This window comes from Camelina sativa, chromosome 1 (assembly GCF_000633955.1).
Source record: "Camelina sativa cultivar DH55 chromosome 1, Cs, whole genome shotgun sequence".
In the NCBI taxonomy this organism is placed as follows: Eukaryota; Viridiplantae; Streptophyta; class Magnoliopsida; order Brassicales; family Brassicaceae; genus Camelina; species Camelina sativa.
Window position 1 is genome coordinate 6750583 of NC_025685.1, and position 19759 is coordinate 6770341.

Consider the following 19759-nt stretch of genomic DNA (forward strand, 5'->3'; position numbering starts at 1 on the left):
TGATTTTTGAAACTTGAAAGACTATTCATCAAGTTTCATTTATTGTTGACTAATCCCTCCATAAGTTTGTTTACCAAAATAGCACTCCTTTTTTTATTATTTTACAAATTAGCCCGTTTCTTTTATTCAGTCCTCCTTCTTTCTTCTTCTTCCTCTCAAGTCTCACCAGTCATTATCTCGATTCTCAATCTTCCGATCACCGACTCATTTCTGGTAAGCTCACACTCCTTATGCTCATCAACAGTTCCTTGATCTACGCTACCAAATTTTTGTTCTTACTCTCATTTCTTCTTTCATAGAATAGGGTTTATCTCTAAAATCTTCAGGATTTCGAGTTTGATTTGGCTGTTTTTGGAATCATCAATTTGAGTTTCAGTGGTTAAAAATAGCTTTGATTGCTGAGATAAAAGTATGGGATCGAGAGGAATTATCACCGATAAGTGGTCAATGAGGATTCTATGGGGTTGTGCAATCGGCAGTGCCATTGGTAATGATCGTTTCTTAGAGATTTCAGATGTTTTGTTTCTCAAATTCGTGAGCTTTTTGTTTCTCTGTGATACCCTTTTTGCTTATTTAATCCCATAAATGTGTAGGTTTATACATGGTTGCTGTAGAGAGACAAACTCAGAACAGGGCTCGTGCTATGGCTGAAGGTTTGAGAGCTGCAGAATCACAAGGTGATGGTGATAGTGTCTAAATCTATCTACTTAAGTAGTGCTCACTTGAGTGTTTTTTTGTTATAATGACTTCTTCTTCTTCAAAGATTGTGTTGATGTAGTTTCTGGTTTGCAAATAATCGTAATAAGGTGAAGTTGCTAAAACATACAATTTGTGTTGTTGTGGAAAAAAAAGGTTCTTTCTTTCTCACTGTCATGCTATGTTTGTGAATCGATTTTTTAATTGCGCATTTTCAGCAAGGCATCTTGCGTTTACTGGGATGTGTATTCTCTTACGTAAAAGTCTCCCCTCCTATATATATTAGCATTAGGGATCATTTATCCGAAATGTACAGCAGGATCAGTTTATTACATAAGAAATAATAATGGCACAGGGACGCCAAGGCAAATGCTTTGGGTTCGTCCTCTTACTTTGCTTTTTCAGTTCAACTTTCGCACGCAGGATTCTCAAGGATCTCCCTATGATGGAGCCAAGCAAGCTAGATCTACACTATGTAATGAAGCCTGGGATGGATGTGCTACAACCTGACCACAAAGTCAAGCCTGATCAGATAATGCAGACCATGGCGAGTGAACTAGGTGACCCACCGGATTATCATGATCCTGACCAAGTAGTTAAGCCTAATCAGATAATGCAGACCATGGCGAGTGAAGCAGGTGACCCACCGGAACCTGACCACGTAGTTAAACCTAATCAGATGATGCAACCCATGGCGAGTGAACCGGAAGAACCTGACCACGTAGTTAAGCCTAAGCAGATAATGCAGACCATGGCGAATGAACCGGACGAACCTGACCACGTAGTTAAGCCTATGGGGTATGGTGTAGGTAGAGGATATGGAAGTGGTGGCTCTGGTGTTGGCTATGGTGTTGGTTATGGCAGTGGAGGCAGTGGCTTTGGGGAAGGAATTGGCTCTAGTGGAGGCAGTGGCTTTGGAGAAGGAATAGGGTCTGGTGGTGGTTCAGGTATTGGCATTGGAGAAGGAATAGGGTCTGGGTCTGGCCAACCCAATTGTGGTCCTGTAACGGGAGCTCCAGGTGAAGGGATTGGTATCGGTATTGGACAGGGCTCTAGTGGTGCACCCGGTGTAGTTGTTCCAGGCACAACAATCCCTCCCATAGTGGTTCCAGGGGCACAGATTCCCGGGTTTGTGATTCCAGGAGTAACAGTTCCTGGTTACGGTGCTCCTGGTTACGGTGTTCCTGGCTGCCAAACCGGTGGCTGCAAGCCAAACCCACCACACTACTATAACCCACCAAACTGTCCTCATTGTCCACCTTTCACTTCAGGTCAAGACAAGCACATGTCAGACAAAGGAACCATGACAGAAGCTCTTGCTCCCACTTCATCGGAGATGCATGCCTAAGCTTCAAGTGTCCCATGAAACACCAGTCTAATAAATCACTCATAATGAAATCTATTTTGGTTTGATAAAATCTTCCTTCACATAAAGTTGAATAAGACAATTTTACTGCCCCCAAGTAAACTTAAATAAGGGAAAACTATTTAAGATCAAGTTACTCAACAGATATTGATTGAGAATTAGCCAACTGATACTGTTACTTGTATTTCCATTGGCTGTAGCCATCAACGAGTTTTAAATCTAATAAAAAGGCCCACAAATCCGGTTTTAAATGAAATCAAAAGAGATAAATTTTTCGTAAAGCATTAAACTTTCCGAAAGAAGAGAGTGGTACTGTAATAACACATATCATCTCCGATCAAAACGACAGAGAAGAAGAAGAAGAGCGACGAAGTGAGAGAGATCTTTCTGTGTTAATGGATCGGATTCTGAAGGCCGCTCGAACATCCGGTTCGCTGAATCTTTCCAATCGATCTCTCAAGTAAGATCCATTAAATTTCATCAACCTTTTTCCTTTTTTGGATTGGATTGAAATTTCAGATTTTTTCTGTAAGATTAGTTGTTTTGACTGCGAGAAAGTTTCGATTTTTCAAAGTTTGTTTTAGTTTTTCGAAATGGGTTTAGAATGTGAACATCATCTCTTGATCGGGACTCAGTCAAGTTTCGAGGTTTTGATCCTATTGCTTAGAATAAGCTCGACTTTTTCTCACGAGATCCCATTGTTTATGAGATGCATAGTCTTTGCTTACAGTACTGTTTACTGATTTGGGATTCAATGTTACAGGGATGTACCTTCTGAGGTGTATCAATGTCTGGAAACGACAGGGGAAGGAGAAAACTGGTGGGAGGTGATTAGCTTTTCTCGATTTTTGAAGTATTTTGTAATGCATTGTTCTGTGATCAGATTCTTGACTGGATAAATGTCCCCATTTGGCAGGCTGTTGATTTGCAGAAGTTAATTTTGGCACATAACGACATTGAGGTTTTAAGGGAAGATCTTAAGAACCTTGCCTGTTTGGTTGTGCTAAATGTCAGTCACAATAAACTGTCTGAACTTCCAGCAGCTATTGGGGAGTAAGTATTTCTGGATCTTTGTAGTCGGGTTCCACTCTGTTCAGCTTGATAATGTTTGTTCTCTTAACTTATTCATAGGCTTACAGCAATGAAGTCGTTGGATGTGTCCTTCAACTCAATATCAGAACTTCCTGAGCAAATTGGTTCAGCAGTTTCTCTTGTCAAGTAGGTTATCTCCATCCTGGCATAAACTTCTGTGGTTCGACTTAAAATTAGGGCATTGGGCTCATTAAACCCACACAGTTCATAATTGATTAAACTCCTTGTTATTGCTTTAGGCTTGACTGTTCAAGCAATCGGCTTAAAGAATTGCCAGAATCTCTTGGAAGATGTTTAGACTTATCCGATTTGAAGGTTGTTCTATGTTGCTTCTGTATCAGTTGATTTTTTTGTTTACTTCTTCTTCCATGGAAATGATTGTGCTTATTGTTATCCACAGGCCTCAAATAATCAAATTTCCAGTCTGTCAGAAGACATGGTGAACTGTTCGAAATTATCTAAACTGGATCTGGAGGTATTTGTGTAGATTTCTTCCTAGAGTCTAAAGTGGCTACTTCGCATTTCTTTTTTCTTCTTTCAAGGCTATGCTTGGGTAAAGCAAGATTATTTACCAATGTATCTTAAACCTATTGCAGGGAAACAAGCTCACAGTTCTCTCTGAGAAGCACATAGCATCATGGACCATGCTTACAGAACTTAATGCATGTAATGATATTCAATTTTTCTTTTGCGTTTCTTATATATTGAAAGATTCTGGGACACACTTTCATTTCTATTCCTACTGCAGCTAAGAATATGTTGGGTAGTCTGCCACCAAATATAGGAAGCCTTTCACGTCTTATCCGGCTTGACCTTCATCAGAACAGTAAGTGTAAACTTAGAAGATACTATTTCTGCCATACCATTTGTTCCGAACTTATTTCTTCTATGTAGTCGTTGAATTGTTTACATATTTGATTCATGCAGAAATCTCTTCTGTCCCACCATCCATAGGCGGTTGCTCCTCTCTTGTGGAGTTCTATATGGGGTAGTTCTCTACTATATGATTCAGAAAGATTGTTTGGAAATACATGGAATCTAGTTAGATACTTTGACAAGTGACATTCTTCTTTCTGTACGTAATTCCAGAATGAACTCGCTATCAACATTACCAGCAGAGATTGGAGATCTATCACGTCTAGGAACATTGGATCTTCGTTCTAATCAGGTATTGTGCTCATTTATTTGATGGATATTGTTTTCAGACATTCTTTATATATATATTGAAACCTTATAATTAATGGTCTACACACTTGTGCTTTCTGCCAATTTTTCAGCTCAAGGAATATCCAGTTGGCGCATGTAAATTGAATCTGTCGTACCTAGATCTTTCAAATAATTCATTGACAGGATTGCATCCTGACCTCGGTATGATTAACAAACAGCACTAACCATTTCTGCATCCTCTGTTTGCTAATAATTTTACATATGGCATCATAAGAATCGCTATTAGCATTAAACTTCTTGTCCTCACATTTATAGGAAACATGACTACTCTGAGAAAGCTTGTGCTTGTTGGCAATCCTTTGAGAACCCTTAGAAGGTTTCATTTTACTCTGTCTCTGTTTGGTTTCTTGATTGCCTGGTCTTAATTGAATTGCTACTTGAAGAGGCCAATAATTCTTTATTTTCTTTGCTCTCCAGCTCATTAGTAAATGGTCCTACAGCTGCTCTATTGAAGTATCTTAGGAGCCGCCTTTCTAATAGTGAAGGTACTTTGGTCAACATCCCTCTTTCTCTCTCATCTAAGTGGTCAGGGCTAACTGTAAATGGTTTCCAATTATAGAAACTAGTGCAAGCACTCCAACAAAGGAAAATGTAATTGCTTCAGCAGCTCGTATGTCCATTTCTTCGAAGGTAAGTGAAACCACAGATTTGAGCACCATTGTGTTAAGAATTCCATGTCCTTAATAGAAACAGGAAATTATTATCTTATTTGATTGCACAAAACTCAGGAACTTTCTCTGGAAGGTCTCAACTTGAGTGCTGTCCCTTCAGAAGTTTGGGAATCTGGTGAGATCACGAAAGTTAATCTTTCTAAAAACTCTATCGAGGAATTGCCTGCTCAACTTTCTTCATCTGTTTCCCTTCAGGTAATAGGGTTTCCGGTTTCCCATATATATTCTTCTTAAATATACAAAAAAGATGCTACATATCCCTTAGCTACATAAAGATCTATGAGTTATTGTTATTGAACTCATATTATATTTGCAATCGCAGACTTTGATTTTGTCACGGAACAAGATTAAAGATTGGCCAGGTGCGATCTTGAAGTCACTTCCCAATCTTGTGTGCTTGAAGTTGGATAATAATCCCCTGAAGCAAGTATGTTCAAATAGAATAATATGTAAAGAGTTGATTATAGCTTCCACCAAGAGCTAATGCATCACATTTTTTTATTTGCTCGTAAGATTCCACTGGATGGGTTTCAAGCAGTCTCTGGGCTTCAGATTCTAGACCTAAGTGGTAATGCAGTTTTCAGAGAGCCTCCTAAGTTTTGCCACTTGCCACAACTGCAAGAGCTTTATTTGAGGTTGGTTATTATACTTTATATTATCCATCGTCCATCATTCACTGGTTTAAGATTCCTTACCTTATATTTGACTTGACAGTCGAATCCAGCTATCTGAAGTCCCTGAAGATATCCTCAACTTATCTAACCTGCTTATCCTTGACTTGAACCAGAATTCACTTCAATCGATTCCCAAGGTAATTATATGGCTATGTGCTCTACTTTGTGGTTTTTACTGTAGAGTAGCTGCTGAATCTGTGATTGGAATTTAGTGTAACCTGGCAGAAATCAGCTAGTCAACTAAAGTCTTCACGTAATCCTGATGCATTGTATCTGGTTTTTCCATTCAGGGTATCAAGAAAATGACTTCACTCAAACATCTGGACATATCAAACAACAACATTTCAAGTCTTCCTCCAGAACTGGTAAGTCTCTGTTGCTTTTCTTAACTGAAACATATAGAAATGTATAATGTGTAATAAGAGTCCTGTATTGTTCCTTAGGGTTTGCTTGAGCCTACACTTGAGGTTCTACGACTTGACGGGAACCCATTAAGAAGGTATTTCTTGTAATTCATAAAAACTGACACATTAATAAAAAAGTTAAAACAGTATCATACCAGATTTGATTGATATCTTTTTTTCCACCAACATTCTTAAAACAGCATCAGGAGGCCAATTCTAGAAAGAGGAACAAAAGCTGTGTTGAACTACCTGAAAGACAGACTTCCAGATCAGTAGCTTGTACAACATTTACATCAATACCTATATATGTTGTTGTTTGTAACATTTTGCGTGAAACAACACCAGACTGAATTTTATTGATGAGAGATGCTTGTGTCGTTCTTTGTGTAAGAGATTTTACTATTTGTGAAACAATACCAGATTGATTTATCTTTTTGATGTATTTGGGCCGAAAAAGTTACTGCTTCAGTAAAAAAGGAAGAATGGAAGATGCTACATGTGCCTTTGGCTAACAGTTTCCACATTTGTCATATGGTCTTTGAAATTTTGCAAAGTCTGATTTTTTGTCAAGGAACAAGATCAAAGATTGGCCCGATGCAATCTTGAAGAAATACGCAGGTCTTTTACAAATTGTTTGTTTTCGTGTCTCCTCCATCTTCATTGTCTAATGCTGCTGCTAACCTAAACTTAAGAATCTTGTGGAGTTTTGCAACAGGTTCAACTATCTTCTTCTGTGGCATCTGGTCTTCACTTGCTGAAACTTCTTCTGCAAAAAAATCAACGAAATGAAGAAACCGCAACTCAAAACCAGCACAAGTAGAAGGGACAAAGAGGAAGAAGTGAAAACTAACCCTTTTCAGAGAAAGCAAGGCATGTACCAATCGTTTCAAGATATTCTCCAACCTGAGAGAATCATCAAATCTAACACGATTAAGAGAATGAATGGTTTAAGCAAAAGAGTAACAGACTGAAGTTAGAAAAACTTTTGAATTGCAACTCTCGGACTTACCAGCTTGATTTTGCCATCAATGGTCAATACCGGATTCAAAGTATCCAAACCCTGAGAGGATACAAACAATGTCTGATAAAAAAAAAGCAATGCAACAGCACAGATAGCTAACAAATTAAAGAATTAGGATTGAACTAACTAACTGATAAAGTGTAAGGAGCATCTGCTGGAATGTCAATGTGCCTTGAAACGTCATCAAGATCAATCATAACATATTCCTCGTCCTCCATCTCTGACTCTCTCTCTCTCTCTCTCTCTCTCTCTCTCTCTCTCTCTCTCTCTCTCCTGTATCATTTTGTTTATCAGGGTGAAGAAGAAGAAGAACACAAAGAATCCACCTAAGCCAATGATTTAGATTCAAGAAATTACAATTCTTAACATCTCCTAAACAAGAAATTAATGTTGAGAGTTATGGCTCACCTCTTTCTTTTTTCCACTTAAATCGTTCGAGCAAATACGAAAACCCCGTAAGTAAAAGTGAGATGGTAAATGAAGAACAAACCAAGCAAGATTAAAAGAGGAAGAACGATTCGTGTTATCAAATCGGTTCTTCTTCTTCTTCTTCTGTGTAAAATAATTAATTGGCTCTGTTTTACAACTAACAACAAGTCAGTTTCATTATTGGGCCTTTAAACCTAAAAGCCCATTATTTTGCGTGAGTGTAATCCAGTCTTCCACGTGTCAAGAACGCAAACCACAACAGTCTTTAGGTCTAAAATTAAAGTTAAACCGGAGAATTTTGTGAAACCGGAAAACAAATTATTCAATCAAAACGTGACTTTCCTAAGATGTTACTAGCAAACCGGAAATAATTATGCAAATTAACAAGTTACCTATTTATAATTTGTACACCTAAATATAATATCGAGACAAAGCAAACGAAACAGAGAGTGTCAACAGATTCTGCAAAACAGAGAGGAAGAATCGCCACAAAAGAAGCTTAAGAAGCAAGATAATTGAACTTTCCACACTACTCATTCTTCTTCACACGTCTTTCACCATTTTTCTTATATTAATAAAGCTCCTTTTTAAAGACTTTTTTGGTTTCATTTGTTTTTAAAGTGGGCACCGGGAAAAAAAAAAGTCAAGAGCTTTTGCTTTCCAGGTAAGGATCTATCACCAGTCACCACTACTAAACACCTCTTCTCTTCTTCTTCTTCCTCTCGATCTTCTCGTCCCAAAAACCCTATTTTGCGATTTCAATTCTACGCTATTTTCAATCGAAAGTTTTTTCCTTTTTTTTGGGGTTTTTGTTTAATTCGATTGTTCTGTTCTGGGTTTACAGTCGAATTCCGAAGAAACTGGCGTGTGTGTTCGGTGGATTGATTCATTTCGATCTGACGACCCCTTCTCATGATTAGTTTCCGATCTTCGAATAGACGACCAACTGCGAGATTCTCATCTATAACTCCTTTTCCCTATTCGATTTCATATCTCTTTCTACCATCCAACGTCTTCTTCATACGCTACTTCAATTGCTCCAGATTCCGTCTAAAAATCTGACCTTTTCGCTTGAATCCACCCCAAAGTCTCGTCCTTTTTTAGTTTCGAATTAGGTCATCTTGAATACTCTGTTCTTGGAGATTAAGGAAATGGCTGACCGGAACTGGTTGATTTCGTTCGAGGATCTTCCTTCTCATTTGATCTTGGAGGTGTTGACCTCTGGGCGGCTTAGTGCGGTTGATCTACTTAGCTTGGAATTGACCTCTAAGGTTTTCGGAGGGAGCCATGGTTTCTACCCTTTGAAATTCAGATCATTAGCTGATTACGCGGCGTCTCAGCTTTGCTCTGTGCATCCTGTCTATGTTGGAATGGGTTTGACTACACAGAAAGAGCTCTTTGCCAATTGTGAGGGAAACTGGAAGCGGCTTTTGAGTTTCTTACAATCAGTTGAGCAATCCTCAGATATGGTTGAAACCTCTCAAGGCAACGTACGATTTCATTTGCCTTTTTGTCTTTGCTTCTATCGGTGAATATTTCATTTTATATAGACAGTAGTGTTACGTAGCTTTGTGAAGTTGCTGTGAAGAACATCTCTTTAAGTATTAGGAATATAGCTGAACATTTTGTGTTGATTCTTGATTAATTTGGTTTAGAAGTCTCAAATGCATTTCTTTCATTCTCTCTGCAGATGCAAATTGCAACAGGAAAGTATCACACTTTGCTAATCAACAACTCAAAGGTTTATTCTTGTGGTGTAAGTTTGTCTGGTGTTCTTGCTCATGGCCCTGAAACTACTCAATGCGTAGCATTTACGCCTATAGAGTTTCCTTTCCCTGCTCAAGTGGCTCAAGTCTCAGCTACACAGAACCATTCTGCTTTCGTATTGCAATCTGGAGAGGTTGGTAGCTTCTCTTTCACTTAAAACCTATCCTATGAGTATATTGTCGCTTGTCATAATTACTTACCAATAAATCTATTTGAAATCTGACACAGGTTCTCACATGTGGGGATAATTCATCGCACTGCTGTGGTCATTTAGATACTAGCCGTCCAATATTTAGGCCTAAGCTTGTTGTGGCTTTGAAGGGGACTCCTTGTAAGCAGGTAAAACTGATACCAACCCTATCTAAGATGAATTGATTTTCTAAATTGAGTTTATCGAACATTGACAAACTCATCTTCCATACCAGGTGGCTGCTGGGCTTCACTTCACTGTGTTTCTATCAAGGGAAGGGCGTGTGTATACTTGTGGATCAAATACTCATGGGCAGCTTGGTCATGGCGATACCGTGGACAGACCAGTACCCAAAGTTGTTGAGTTTCTTAAAAGCATTGGCCCTGTGGTGCAAATCGCAGCTGGACCCAGCTATGTTTTAGCTGTAACAGAGGATGGCTCAGTTTACTCGTTTGGCTCTGGTTCTAATTTCTGCCTTGGTCATGGAGAGCAACAGGACGAGCTCCAGCCGCGTGTAATTCAGGCTTTTAAAAGAAAAGGCATTCATATAATCCGTGTCTCTGCAGGCGATGAACACGCTGTGGCACTTGATTCCAATGGCCGTGTAAGTTCTTTGTTTTCATTGTTTTTGTCTCTATTTGGTCTCAGAAATCAGAAGAAATCTTGTTCTGATTAATCTTTCTGAAACTTAGGTCTACACATGGGGTAAAGGTTACTGCGGTGCTCTAGGCCATGGAGATGAAAACGACAAGATCACTCCTCAAGTTTTGGTCAATCTCAAGAATTGCCTTGCTGTCCAGGTCAGATTCTTCTCCCATCAGTTCCATCTCAGTTAATGAGATAATGATCCCTTTACACCTTGTTCATGTATTCCCTAAGATCTTGAGCGGTCTCTAAGAACTAATAAGTGGTCAGTTTAAGTAGAATCAAAACTTGGGTTGGGATCTGTTTATAGCACAAACACAAAGTATTTTAGACTAAAGGATTTTCAATATAAATTAAAGTTACATTCAGTTTTGGTAAAGAAGAATGTAGCTGAATGTTTTTGTGTTTGTTTGTAAAGGTACGGAGTTTTAATTAGTTCAGGATTAGTTAAACCGGATTTAGACAGCCCTAATCATGACTCTGCTTTTTTCTTGCAGGTGTGTGCAAGAAAAAGGAAGACTTTTGTTTTGGTGGAAGGTGGATTATTGTATGGATTTGGGTGGATGGGGTTTGGAAGCCTTGGGTTCCCGGACAGAGGAGTTTCAGACAAAGTGTTGAGGCCAAGAATATTGGAGTGTCTGAAACCACACCGTGTATCTCAAGTTAGCACCGGTTTGTATCACACCATTGTGGTCACTCAACGTGGTCGTATATTTGGGTTTGGAGATAACGAAAGAGCTCAGCTTGGTCACGACTCACTCCGAGGCTGCTTAGAACCAACCGAAATCTTTCTCCATTGTGGCCGTTCTCGTAGCAGGCTTTGTTGATAAAAAAGGTAGATGTGTAACCCTGTTTGTATGAACAAGATTCAGATTGGATTTAACGGTTAGTGTAAACAACTTGTATGATTTTTACTTGTATGATTTGTATCTGTTTGATTTTTCGAGTTGTGAGAGTAATATAAGATAAATCCGGATCACCTTCCTTACTACCTTACTATCCTTCTTTAAGATGTAATACTCATTTTGCAATCTCATCAGTCATCACTACCATTAGCAAGTTCTTTATCGATGCATTCATGAAATATTCATAGTATCACATCTCCTAGTAAAAACAGTATTGATGCCAAAACATTCTTAGTATTGCGATTCACGATGCCTCAGATATGGAGGTACACCATTTTGGTAGAGAACTGTAGATTGTAGCTTTTTTTTTTTTTTGTTCTTCATCTTGGCCAATGAACAAGTCTCGACATACTGCGTACATACAACTTCAAAATCAAATTGAATTAAATTGATCATAAATTGATTCTATTTGTTGAAAGATCATAAATTGATAGATACTAATAAAAATATGATAAAATGAAAAATGATAGCTGAAAATGCTAATTACCAAAATAAAATATCCTAAAAGTTTACTGCATTTATACATATCCTTAATATCCGATACACCATAAATATTGTGATATTCAAAAGATCATTATGATTCTGTTGAAAGATAAAGAAAATATCATACAATCATACAACTAATCTTTCGTTGTCAAAAAAAAAGGAAAAGATCCTATCACTTTTTTCAACTTGACAAAAAAAAGAAAGAAAAAGGAATCATACTTTTCCTAACGTGGCACGTTAAATAAATCATATCATTTACAAGATTTACTCGTCATAATAAAAATATATAATCAGTAATCACCGTTGGATTCCCCCAAATTTGTTTATTAACCTACCAGATTTATTAAAAAAAAAAGAGATAATTATAGACTTTAAAAACAAAACAAAGAAACGGATAAGAACACGTCAGACATGTCAGTCTTATCTCAAAAATATCCAAGTCAGGAACTCGTGTCTGTGTAATAATCTCTCTCTCGTATAAATAACACCTCCACTGTCTTCACCAAAGATATTAACATTTCATTTGATAATCTCAAAGAAACAAACACAGAAACAAAGAAACTCAAAAAGAAAAGAAAAAAAAAATGTTGGCTATATTTCAGAAAGCCTTTGCTCACCCACCGGAGGAGCTCAACAGTCCGGCGTCTCAGTTCTCCGGCAAAACCCCTAAACTTCCCGTAGAAACTCTCTCCGACTTCCTCTCTCGTCACCAAGACTCAGCTTTCTCCATGAACTTCGCTGGATCCGCCGTCTTAGCTTACGCTCGCCAAGAAACTTCTCTTCGCCAGAGGTTTGTATATATACAAATATATCAAACTCTTAAACCCCAATTCATAGATTCTTAAAATCTGTTGTTTTTTTCTTTCTCAGGTTGTTCTGTGGACTAGATGGGATTTACTGTATGTTTCTTGGGAGATTGAACAACCTCTGTAACTTGAACCGACAATACGGTTTGTCTGGGAAGAACTCTGACGAGGCTATGTTTGTGATCGAAGCTTACCGAACACTTCGTGATCGTGGTCCTTACCCAGCTGATCAAGTTCTTAGAGGTCTAGATGGAAGCTTTGCTTTCGTTGTCTACGATTCCCAAAACTCCTCTGTTTTCTCAGCTCTGAGTTCTGATGGAGGAGAGAGTCTCTACTGGGGGATCTCTGGAGACGGATCTGTTGTCATGTCTGATGATCTTGAGATCATTAAGCAAGGATGTGCTAAATCATTTGCTCCTTTCCCTAATGGTTAGATTTTTTTTTAATCACCATATAGTTTTAAAGAAAGAAATTTTTGAGTTGAGATCTTGAAGTCTGATGGGTTTGTGTGTTTGTTGTTTATGCAGGGTGTATGTTTCACAGTGAGACAGGGCTTAAGAGCTTTGAACATCCCACTAATAAGATGAAGGCAATGGCGAGGATTGATAGTGAAGGTGTTTTATGTGGAGCTAATTTCAAAGTTGATGCTTGTTCTAAGGTCAATGGTATCCCTAGAAGAGGAAGTGAGGCTAACTGGGCGCTGGCTAATTCTCGTTAAACTTAATTATGCTTTTAATCGTAACTCTTTTTTTTCATTTCTTGCTCTGTTCTTTTTTTTACGTACTCTTGTTTATGTAATTAGCCCTATGACGACGATTAAGATATCAAATTGCTTTGCTTCTTCTTGAACATCGCAAAGAGAATAAAGATCCAGTCTTTACTTGCATAACTCTGTGTTGTTAATATGTAAGAAAAGAATCTCATCTTTTTATCGATTAAAATGGGAGTAAAGACAAAATTGTGTTGATTCTGTGAATTTAGAAGTTTATAACAACTACAACAAAACAAAAGTTTTATCTCAGCAAATTCATCAGGCTCCAATGGGTTTGCGAGCTCATGCATTTTTCTCCTCGTTGTTGCTTTGATCTTCTTAGCAAATTTTCCCAGCTTTATTTCTTTTCTCCAAAGCTCGAATCTTAAAAAAAGAAGGAAATTGAAAGAAAAAAAATAAGAACTTGGACAGAAAAATCATATTATGCAACGTAATCTCTCTCACCCAGTACCTGGTTTCGAGATACGTAGAATGGGTTGGATTTAAACAAAACCTTGGACCAATCACCAACCTGTGTCATCAGATTTTTATTCCATTCAAAAACTAATTCATAAGAACTACGCAAATTAGCTTTAAAATGATGGTCAACCTCAATAAGGGTCATTTTGTCAAGACCGCCTCGTGCAATCTTGTCTGACTCGTTATGAGGTACCGATATCTTGCAATGAAGAAGGAAAAAAAACAGACCTTGGCTAAATTAATCTAAAAGTTTCCAAAGTAAAATGAAGTGAGACCAGTTGGTTTCTGAGATGCTTACTTATCAACCTACCTGATAATTACGGAACCATATATGGTCATCAATGATGGAGAAAACAAACACATGGTCATGGTAAGGTTTAGACTTCCTGTGTTCCTTGGGAATTCCAAAAATCTGGAAGCGAACACAAAACTCACTAAATTGTTCCAAGATATAAACAAAACTAACAGGTACTATAAAAGGTTCATCCACAATTCAAAGGGAGAATGAAAACGGGAATAAACCTGACATCTCTTTGAGAAAGTTTCCAGTGTGCATCTTTATCAAAAAATTGGATGAGAATGTCAAAAGTGGGCGAGAACCTTTCAGATGATTTCCAGTGAGTTTCATCTCCTCCATTGTGTGAACTTCACCAAAATATAAAACAACTCAGAGACAGAACACGATACATGTTGATCAATTTTACACAAAGTAATGATCAGATCGACCAGCTGCGGGCACACATGTTGGAACTAAATAAGAGGAGCTGGAGACATTACCAGCCTTAACCAAGAACTTAACGGAGGGTCCACTTGGGGACTTGACCATCCACAAGTAAAGATCTTTATGCTTTCTACACTAAAAACGAAAACAAAATAAACACATAACAACTTCAGTGTCTTGGAAGATATCAACAAGACACTGATGCCGCAGTTTTATACTCCAGAGACTGTACATTTAAAACAAATCCAGGCATGCTGACATTTAAAGCAGAGAGACTAAAGAACCCTTTGAACCAGAAAAAGGGATTCATCAATTCTATGGTTTCACCTATCTTCTAAAGCATAACCGGTTTACCAAATGATCATATCAACACATAAATGAAAGATAAGACCATAGAAGAGCAACTGATTCTGAATTTTCTGAAAGGTATTAAAAAGATTGAAAATTTACCTCGAAAAACAAACAGGACGAAGATCCCTTAAGCTCGACAAGCTCATTTAGAGTGGCGCCTTTACTACTCTTAGCTTCTACCTTACTATCCTTCTTACAGTGAGGCAGAAGTGACACCATGTTCAACATCAAATGCTGATACCTTCCAACTGAATTAAAACAAAGTTTACTCCCATGATTGCTCCACCATTGAAACCAAATAAAAACCTTTAAAGTAAAATTTCAACACGCCTCACCTGAAACTGATCCGACGTGAACAAGTAACTAGAACCTTCTCTTTATTCCTGAATCCAGACGCAGACGCTGGTTTAGATTTCTCAGCGTCGTCATTCTTATCTTTCCAACCCAAGAGTGTCCTTTTAGGTCTCTCGGGAGCAGAATCATTCTCCTTCACCGGTGCCAACGCTTCACTCTCTCTATGCTTCCTCTTCTTCATAGTATCAAACTCAACAACCTAAGTAAGTGAGATGCTTTAACTAATTTCACAACACAAACGAACAACGTTTCGTAGTTTTGTAAGGAACGTAAATGGGCCGACTTGAGCTTTCACAGAGAGATGCAAAAGATTTTTTTTTTTTTTCCTCTGTTTCTATTTCCAAAATCAATAAACATGTCTCTCTCTGTTCGTGTCTGTAACTCTCTACAATGATCAGTATAGTTTCTTTCCCTCTTTTTTTTTCTCCATTTTCCTGGAAACGATTCTGTAATGCAAGAATAGAAAAAGAAAAACAAAAAAAAAAGCTCGCTAAAAAAATCATACAAACCTCACTCGATTCACTCTGTACACTTTATATCAAATCCGAATGGGCAAACCAAAGTTCTGAAATGTTCGTATCTCTCCTCTGAGACCTGCAGTAACAATCACCATTCCCCAAGAAGCTGATACATTCCCTGAGTTTCCCCCAGCCACTCCATTTGACGATAAATCCGTACTCAGACGATTCCCACTTCGGTTCCTTGCAAACAACAGTTTCTCTTCAGGCCAAGTCGCTGACATTCTATCGAAAAAGTATCCGTTTGTTGCGCTCGATATGATCCCGTTTCGTGGACTGGTTCCTCGGTCCAGAGTCCCAGGCTGTTCTACCGGTGTACGAGGATGGTTAGCTGTGGAGACATTGTCCAAATTATTGGTGTTTCCGTTATTAAACCCGACGGCTCTGTTTTGGGTTCCCCAGTTTTCTGTTGAGGCCATTCCGGGCCATGAGATGGCTGCAGAGACGTCTTGGCTATGGAAATGCTCGTAAGAGTTTGTAACCGCCACGTTCTTGTTGTTATTAGTCTTGCTTGGTCGAGAAGCAGGGGACTCGTACTTCCATATGTACACATGCGAGTCCTCGCTCGCTGAAACAACGTATTTCCCATCTGCTGTGATTGAGGCAGAGATCTGGCTGCTTGTATTCCGAAACCCTGCCAAACGAAAACAGAAAAGATCGATACTTTGGCTAGCGAATGACAAAGCTTGATATTTTTTAAAAAGGTTACTGTTTTGTTTGCTTACCTTTAAGTTTGTTAACTAGATCAGTTCCATCAACAACGCGGATCCGTGAATCGGAAGATGTGACAAGCACTTCAGATGAGCTCCCAGGCACAAACTAAGGTATTGAAATGAGACAAAGCAAGCAACTTTTAGAGCCATCAAGAACAACGCCTTCGTATTTTGCTCCAGAAGAAGTGATTTTTTCCTTACCTGGAAACCAGTTATTTTTTTGTGATGAGCTTTCTTCTTCTTGTTCTGTAAATTTATCTGGCTTTTCTGTTGCAGCTTGTTATCTGAAAAAAAAGATAAATATTACTTAGTGTTAAAGCACAAGAAATAGCAGAAAGAAAAGCGATACAAAAACTCAGCAAGAAACTTCATCACTACCTGATGCACTGTACATGCGACAGCTACCTTTGTATGAACCAACCAAAGCGCCCTTCAAATTCAAATAGAAAGATAGAAAAACTCTTTAAAGATGCTTCACGAGATGCGGTAAAAACTGACTTTAAATAATAACTATTAACTAGGTAAATTTAGTGTACCTGGCCGTCTGGAGTGTAGCAAGCAGAAGTGACCATCTCATGAAGATCATACCAGTCAACTACTTGTCGATCTGGTATGCTCCAGACACGAACTTTTGCATCTAAGGATCCACTGATGAAGTATCTATCATCGACCGGATTAAATTGAATGCAAGTCACTGTTCCAACCAATAAGCAAAACACACACATTGTTAGTTTGACAAGTACCAAAAGACAGAAAAATAAAATGCAGCTGGCGGAGAACCCTACTAACCGTAATCACTGTGCGAAAATACTTTCAAGCAAGTCTGACTGGACAAGTGCCACAAACGAACTGTCTTATCCATTGATGAAGAAAGTAAATGCTGAGGAAACAAGTAACAGAAAAAGCTTGTTTACTCTTAGATCTTCTCTACCAATCAATTTCTACCAAACAGTACCAAGAAAATAAACTGACTTACTAACCTGAGACTTGGACCAGGCAAGGTCAAGCACATCATCCACATGTCCCTGAAAGGAACAAAAGGGCTTTTCCGAAAGCCCAAAAAGAGAATCTGGTACATATATGTTGTCTAAACTCAATGATTTTCTGCTTAAAGACGTTCTCCCTCTTCTCCTTGGTGACATAGTAGTTGGTTCTGGAGACCCATTATTAGCCAAAAGCAACAGTTCCGGTCTATCAAGTAACAATTCACCCTTCTTCTCACCCTCAACGACTTGCCAAATATGAATGACACAGTCCTCACCAGCACTAGCAAGATATTTACCATCCAAACTGAACTTAATGCTCCAAATAGAACCGTTATGCGCTTGAATCTCCTGCGTCTTGTACAATGCCGTGAGCTCTTTAGATGACTTCCCATACTGTTTAACCCTAACTCTCTCCGGCCCGTGAAAAGAAGATTCCTGAGAATCATCCGTAGCAGAGCTCGACCTCCGACCACCTCTCTCTGATGATGTATCTCTATCATCACTGCTTCGTCTCTCTTTGCTATGACCAGTCATGCTACTTGCAACATTCTTAATACTCTTAAACCAACTTCCTTTCTTCTTAGACTTCGATGCATTATCCTTATTACTATTTCCACTGTCTTCGTTTTCTTTAGACGTGTTCTTATCAGAATCCTCAACGTTCTGTCTTCTCATAAGCTCCTGAACAATGGGAGAATGTCCAACACACATCTCAAACTCCTCCATCGTCATTTGTGTTCCAGTTCCCACTTCCTTCACCTTCTTCCATGTACCGTCTTCTTGAATCTCATTCACCACAAACTCTTTCCCATTATCAAGATCCTTAATTGTACACGCTTCAACATTCTCATTCACAACACTCTCGCTCAATACACAATCAGAATCTCCATTTAACCGCAAGTAACCAGTTGAATTCTCACAAAGCATTGAAGAATCAGTACTACCTGCTCCCAAACTGCAATTCACAAATGACGGACTGGTTCTACTGATCTCTGAATGTGAATGATGATGAACAGAGAGAGTACTAGAGACGGAGCAAGAACAAGAATTACCGTGAGACAAATATCGACGGTCACGATCGCCACATTGGCTAGTGGTAATGTCGGATTTTGATCTCACGATGCAAGAAGCACAACCGCCGACAGTTTCAGAACACTCCACATGATCCCGGCGTGCCAACTGATTAAAAGAGATCGATCGGGAAATGTCTGAGGAGGCTCCCGTTTCTTTGGAGCCGGGTTTTAACCGGGAGAGAACCGGGTCACGGCTGAGACCCATTTGGTTTAAAAGCTTGGAACGCCTCTCGGAGACAGAAGCAGGTTCAGAGATCCAAACATCGAACTTCGAAGCACCCATTGGAAACCGAGGAACAGGGAATGGGTATCTACGGCGGCGACCAACACCAACAACACCGTTGGATTCTTCTTCAGGGTCATGAGAAGCGGCGGAGGAGGAGATCCGAGGAGAGGATTCAGAATCGTAATCAGAGTTAGAAGCAGAGCAAGAGCAAGAAGAGGAAGAGGCTAAACGATCAAGAGACTCGTAAAAGCAATCGTTGTTGTTGTCTCCTCCTCCTCCTTCCTCTGCTTCCTCGTTGTGGTAGCTCATGGTTGTCGTAGTGTTGAAGCCAGCGAAGGCATTCCCATCGGAAAATTCCTTCGCCGGTGAATTTGATCAAACAGAGTAATCAAAAGTCCCAAACTTTTTTCAAGCAAATTCTTTAAAAAAATTTGTTTTTTTTTTTGTTGTTGTGTCTCTCTTCAAGTCAAAAAAAAAAAAAAAGATTGAAACTTTGAAAGTGGTTATGTGATTTGGGGGTTATGTAGTTAAGAATTTGGGAACTAAGCGTGTTTTGAAGAATTCGAAGAATCAGATTGTGGGTTTTCGGGAAGAAGTCAGATCCGATGAAGAGCAAAAAGAGAGAGAGATGAGTTGGGGAGAGGTTCGTAGAGATGTCTGTGTAGAAATCAATGGAGAGAGAGAGAGAGGGGGAGAAAAAAAAGAAGTTTTTTGACAAAAATAAGTTTTTTTTTGGTTTGCTCTCTCTGTTTTTTAATTTTTCGTTGTGGCCCTTTTTGCACTTTGTAAGCGCTGAAAACCAAAGTTTTTCATCCAGAAATTAGATCTTTAAAGATTTATAAATATACTATTAATTTTTGAAATTCCGACAAAAGAGAAGGTATATATAATTTTAGTTTAATTTTTTTATAATATGATATGTAAAATTGACAATAATGTATTTGCCATATGCTTTCTTTAAAGTCCATCAAATTAAATAAAGAAGGGCGTGTTTATGTAATAGAGAAGATATTGCATTATTCATTTGTTTTCCTTGATAAAATAAACTATTACTATATCTTTTTGACAAAACAAAAGAAGCATATATTGTATATTCCATAACTCTTTTTCATAAAATACCGACACAAAAATTTGGTGGTTTCCATTTCTGATAAATATTACTATAACTGATATATATATATAAAATATTCTATAATATAGATTGATG

The 19759-nt window shown here is 38.5% G+C and overlaps 7 protein-coding genes, 1 long non-coding RNA gene and 1 pseudogene across 12 annotated transcripts; 5 read left to right on the plus strand and 4 right to left on the minus strand.

The window, feature by feature from the left end:
* LOC104780156 lies at positions 107-867 on the plus strand. Of its 3 annotated transcripts, none has more exons than XM_010504651.2 (3): positions 107-213; positions 305-487; positions 594-867. In XM_010504651.2, exons 2-3 carry the CDS (start codon positions 412-414, stop codon positions 695-697), a joined length of 180 nt encoding a protein of 59 aa, XP_010502953.2. In that variant the 5' UTR covers positions 107-213; positions 305-411; the 3' UTR covers positions 698-867. The 3 variants fall into 3 exon arrangements, with proteins under 3 accessions (XP_010502953.2, XP_010502938.2, XP_010502946.2); XM_010504636.2 differs by having other exon boundaries at positions 109-213; positions 377-487; XM_010504644.2 differs by having other exon boundaries at positions 118-213; positions 300-487.
* Positions 952-2318, plus strand: LOC109124914 (protein transport protein Sec24-like CEF). The gene has a single exon (XM_019246470.1). It carries the CDS (start codon positions 1043-1045, stop codon positions 2042-2044), a length of 1002 nt encoding a protein of 333 aa, XP_019102015.1. The 5' UTR covers positions 952-1042; the 3' UTR covers positions 2045-2318.
* Positions 2315-6562, plus strand: LOC104780147 (plant intracellular Ras-group-related LRR protein 6-like). Its single transcript, XM_010504627.2, has 21 exons — positions 2315-2522; positions 2826-2889; positions 2979-3115; positions 3194-3280; positions 3394-3469; positions 3555-3629; positions 3751-3820; positions 3903-3980; positions 4082-4142; positions 4244-4322; positions 4432-4522; positions 4637-4697; positions 4799-4866; positions 4941-5011; positions 5110-5247; positions 5375-5479; positions 5566-5687; positions 5767-5863; positions 6017-6091; positions 6170-6225; positions 6331-6562. Exons 1-21 carry the CDS (start codon positions 2458-2460, stop codon positions 6404-6406), a joined length of 1752 nt encoding a protein of 583 aa, XP_010502929.1. The 5' UTR covers positions 2315-2457; the 3' UTR covers positions 6407-6562.
* LOC104780173 lies at positions 6610-7706 on the minus strand. 2 transcript variants are annotated; one of them, XM_010504671.2, is made up of 5 exons: positions 7560-7706; positions 7283-7424; positions 7140-7190; positions 6982-7033; positions 6610-6896 (listed from the first exon to the last, which is right to left on the minus strand). In XM_010504671.2, the coding sequence occupies exons 2-5, from the start codon at positions 7367-7369 to the stop codon at positions 6754-6756; spliced, it is 333 nt and encodes a 110-aa protein (XP_010502973.1). In that variant the 5' UTR covers positions 7370-7424; positions 7560-7706; the 3' UTR covers positions 6610-6753. The 2 variants fall into 2 exon arrangements, with proteins under 2 accessions (XP_010502973.1, XP_010502979.1); XM_010504677.1 differs by lacking the exon at positions 7560-7706 and having other exon boundaries at positions 7279-7371.
* On the plus strand, positions 8021-11178 carry LOC104780193 (ultraviolet-B receptor UVR8). Of its 2 annotated transcripts, XM_010504696.1 has the most exons (7): positions 8201-8244; positions 8425-9070; positions 9271-9480; positions 9576-9686; positions 9773-10141; positions 10230-10337; positions 10680-11178. In XM_010504696.1, exons 2-7 carry the CDS (start codon positions 8732-8734, stop codon positions 11007-11009), a joined length of 1467 nt encoding a protein of 488 aa, XP_010502998.1. In that variant the 5' UTR covers positions 8201-8244; positions 8425-8731; the 3' UTR covers positions 11010-11178. The 2 variants fall into 2 exon arrangements, with proteins under 2 accessions (XP_010502990.1, XP_010502998.1); XM_010504688.2 differs by having other exon boundaries at positions 8021-9070.
* LOC104780226 (stem-specific protein TSJT1-like) lies at positions 12066-13268 on the plus strand. The gene is made up of 3 exons (XM_010504731.1): positions 12066-12363; positions 12444-12808; positions 12907-13268. Exons 1-3 carry the CDS (start codon positions 12158-12160, stop codon positions 13095-13097), a joined length of 762 nt encoding a protein of 253 aa, XP_010503033.1. The 5' UTR covers positions 12066-12157; the 3' UTR covers positions 13098-13268.
* Positions 13150-13883, minus strand: LOC109125084. The gene is made up of 3 exons (XR_002038507.1): positions 13741-13883; positions 13603-13662; positions 13150-13514 (listed from the first exon to the last, which is right to left on the minus strand). It is a non-coding gene; the product is annotated as an uncharacterized LOC109125084 (long non-coding RNA).
* Positions 14093-15252, minus strand: LOC104780218 (annotated as a pseudogene).
* On the minus strand, positions 15339-19288 carry LOC104780206 (WD repeat-containing protein 44-like). Its single transcript, XM_010504707.1, has 7 exons — positions 17248-19288; positions 17057-17147; positions 16804-16961; positions 16646-16697; positions 16469-16551; positions 16280-16373; positions 15339-16188 (listed from the first exon to the last, which is right to left on the minus strand). The coding sequence occupies exons 1-7, from the start codon at positions 18859-18861 to the stop codon at positions 15575-15577; spliced, it is 2706 nt and encodes a 901-aa protein (XP_010503009.1). The 5' UTR covers positions 18862-19288; the 3' UTR covers positions 15339-15574.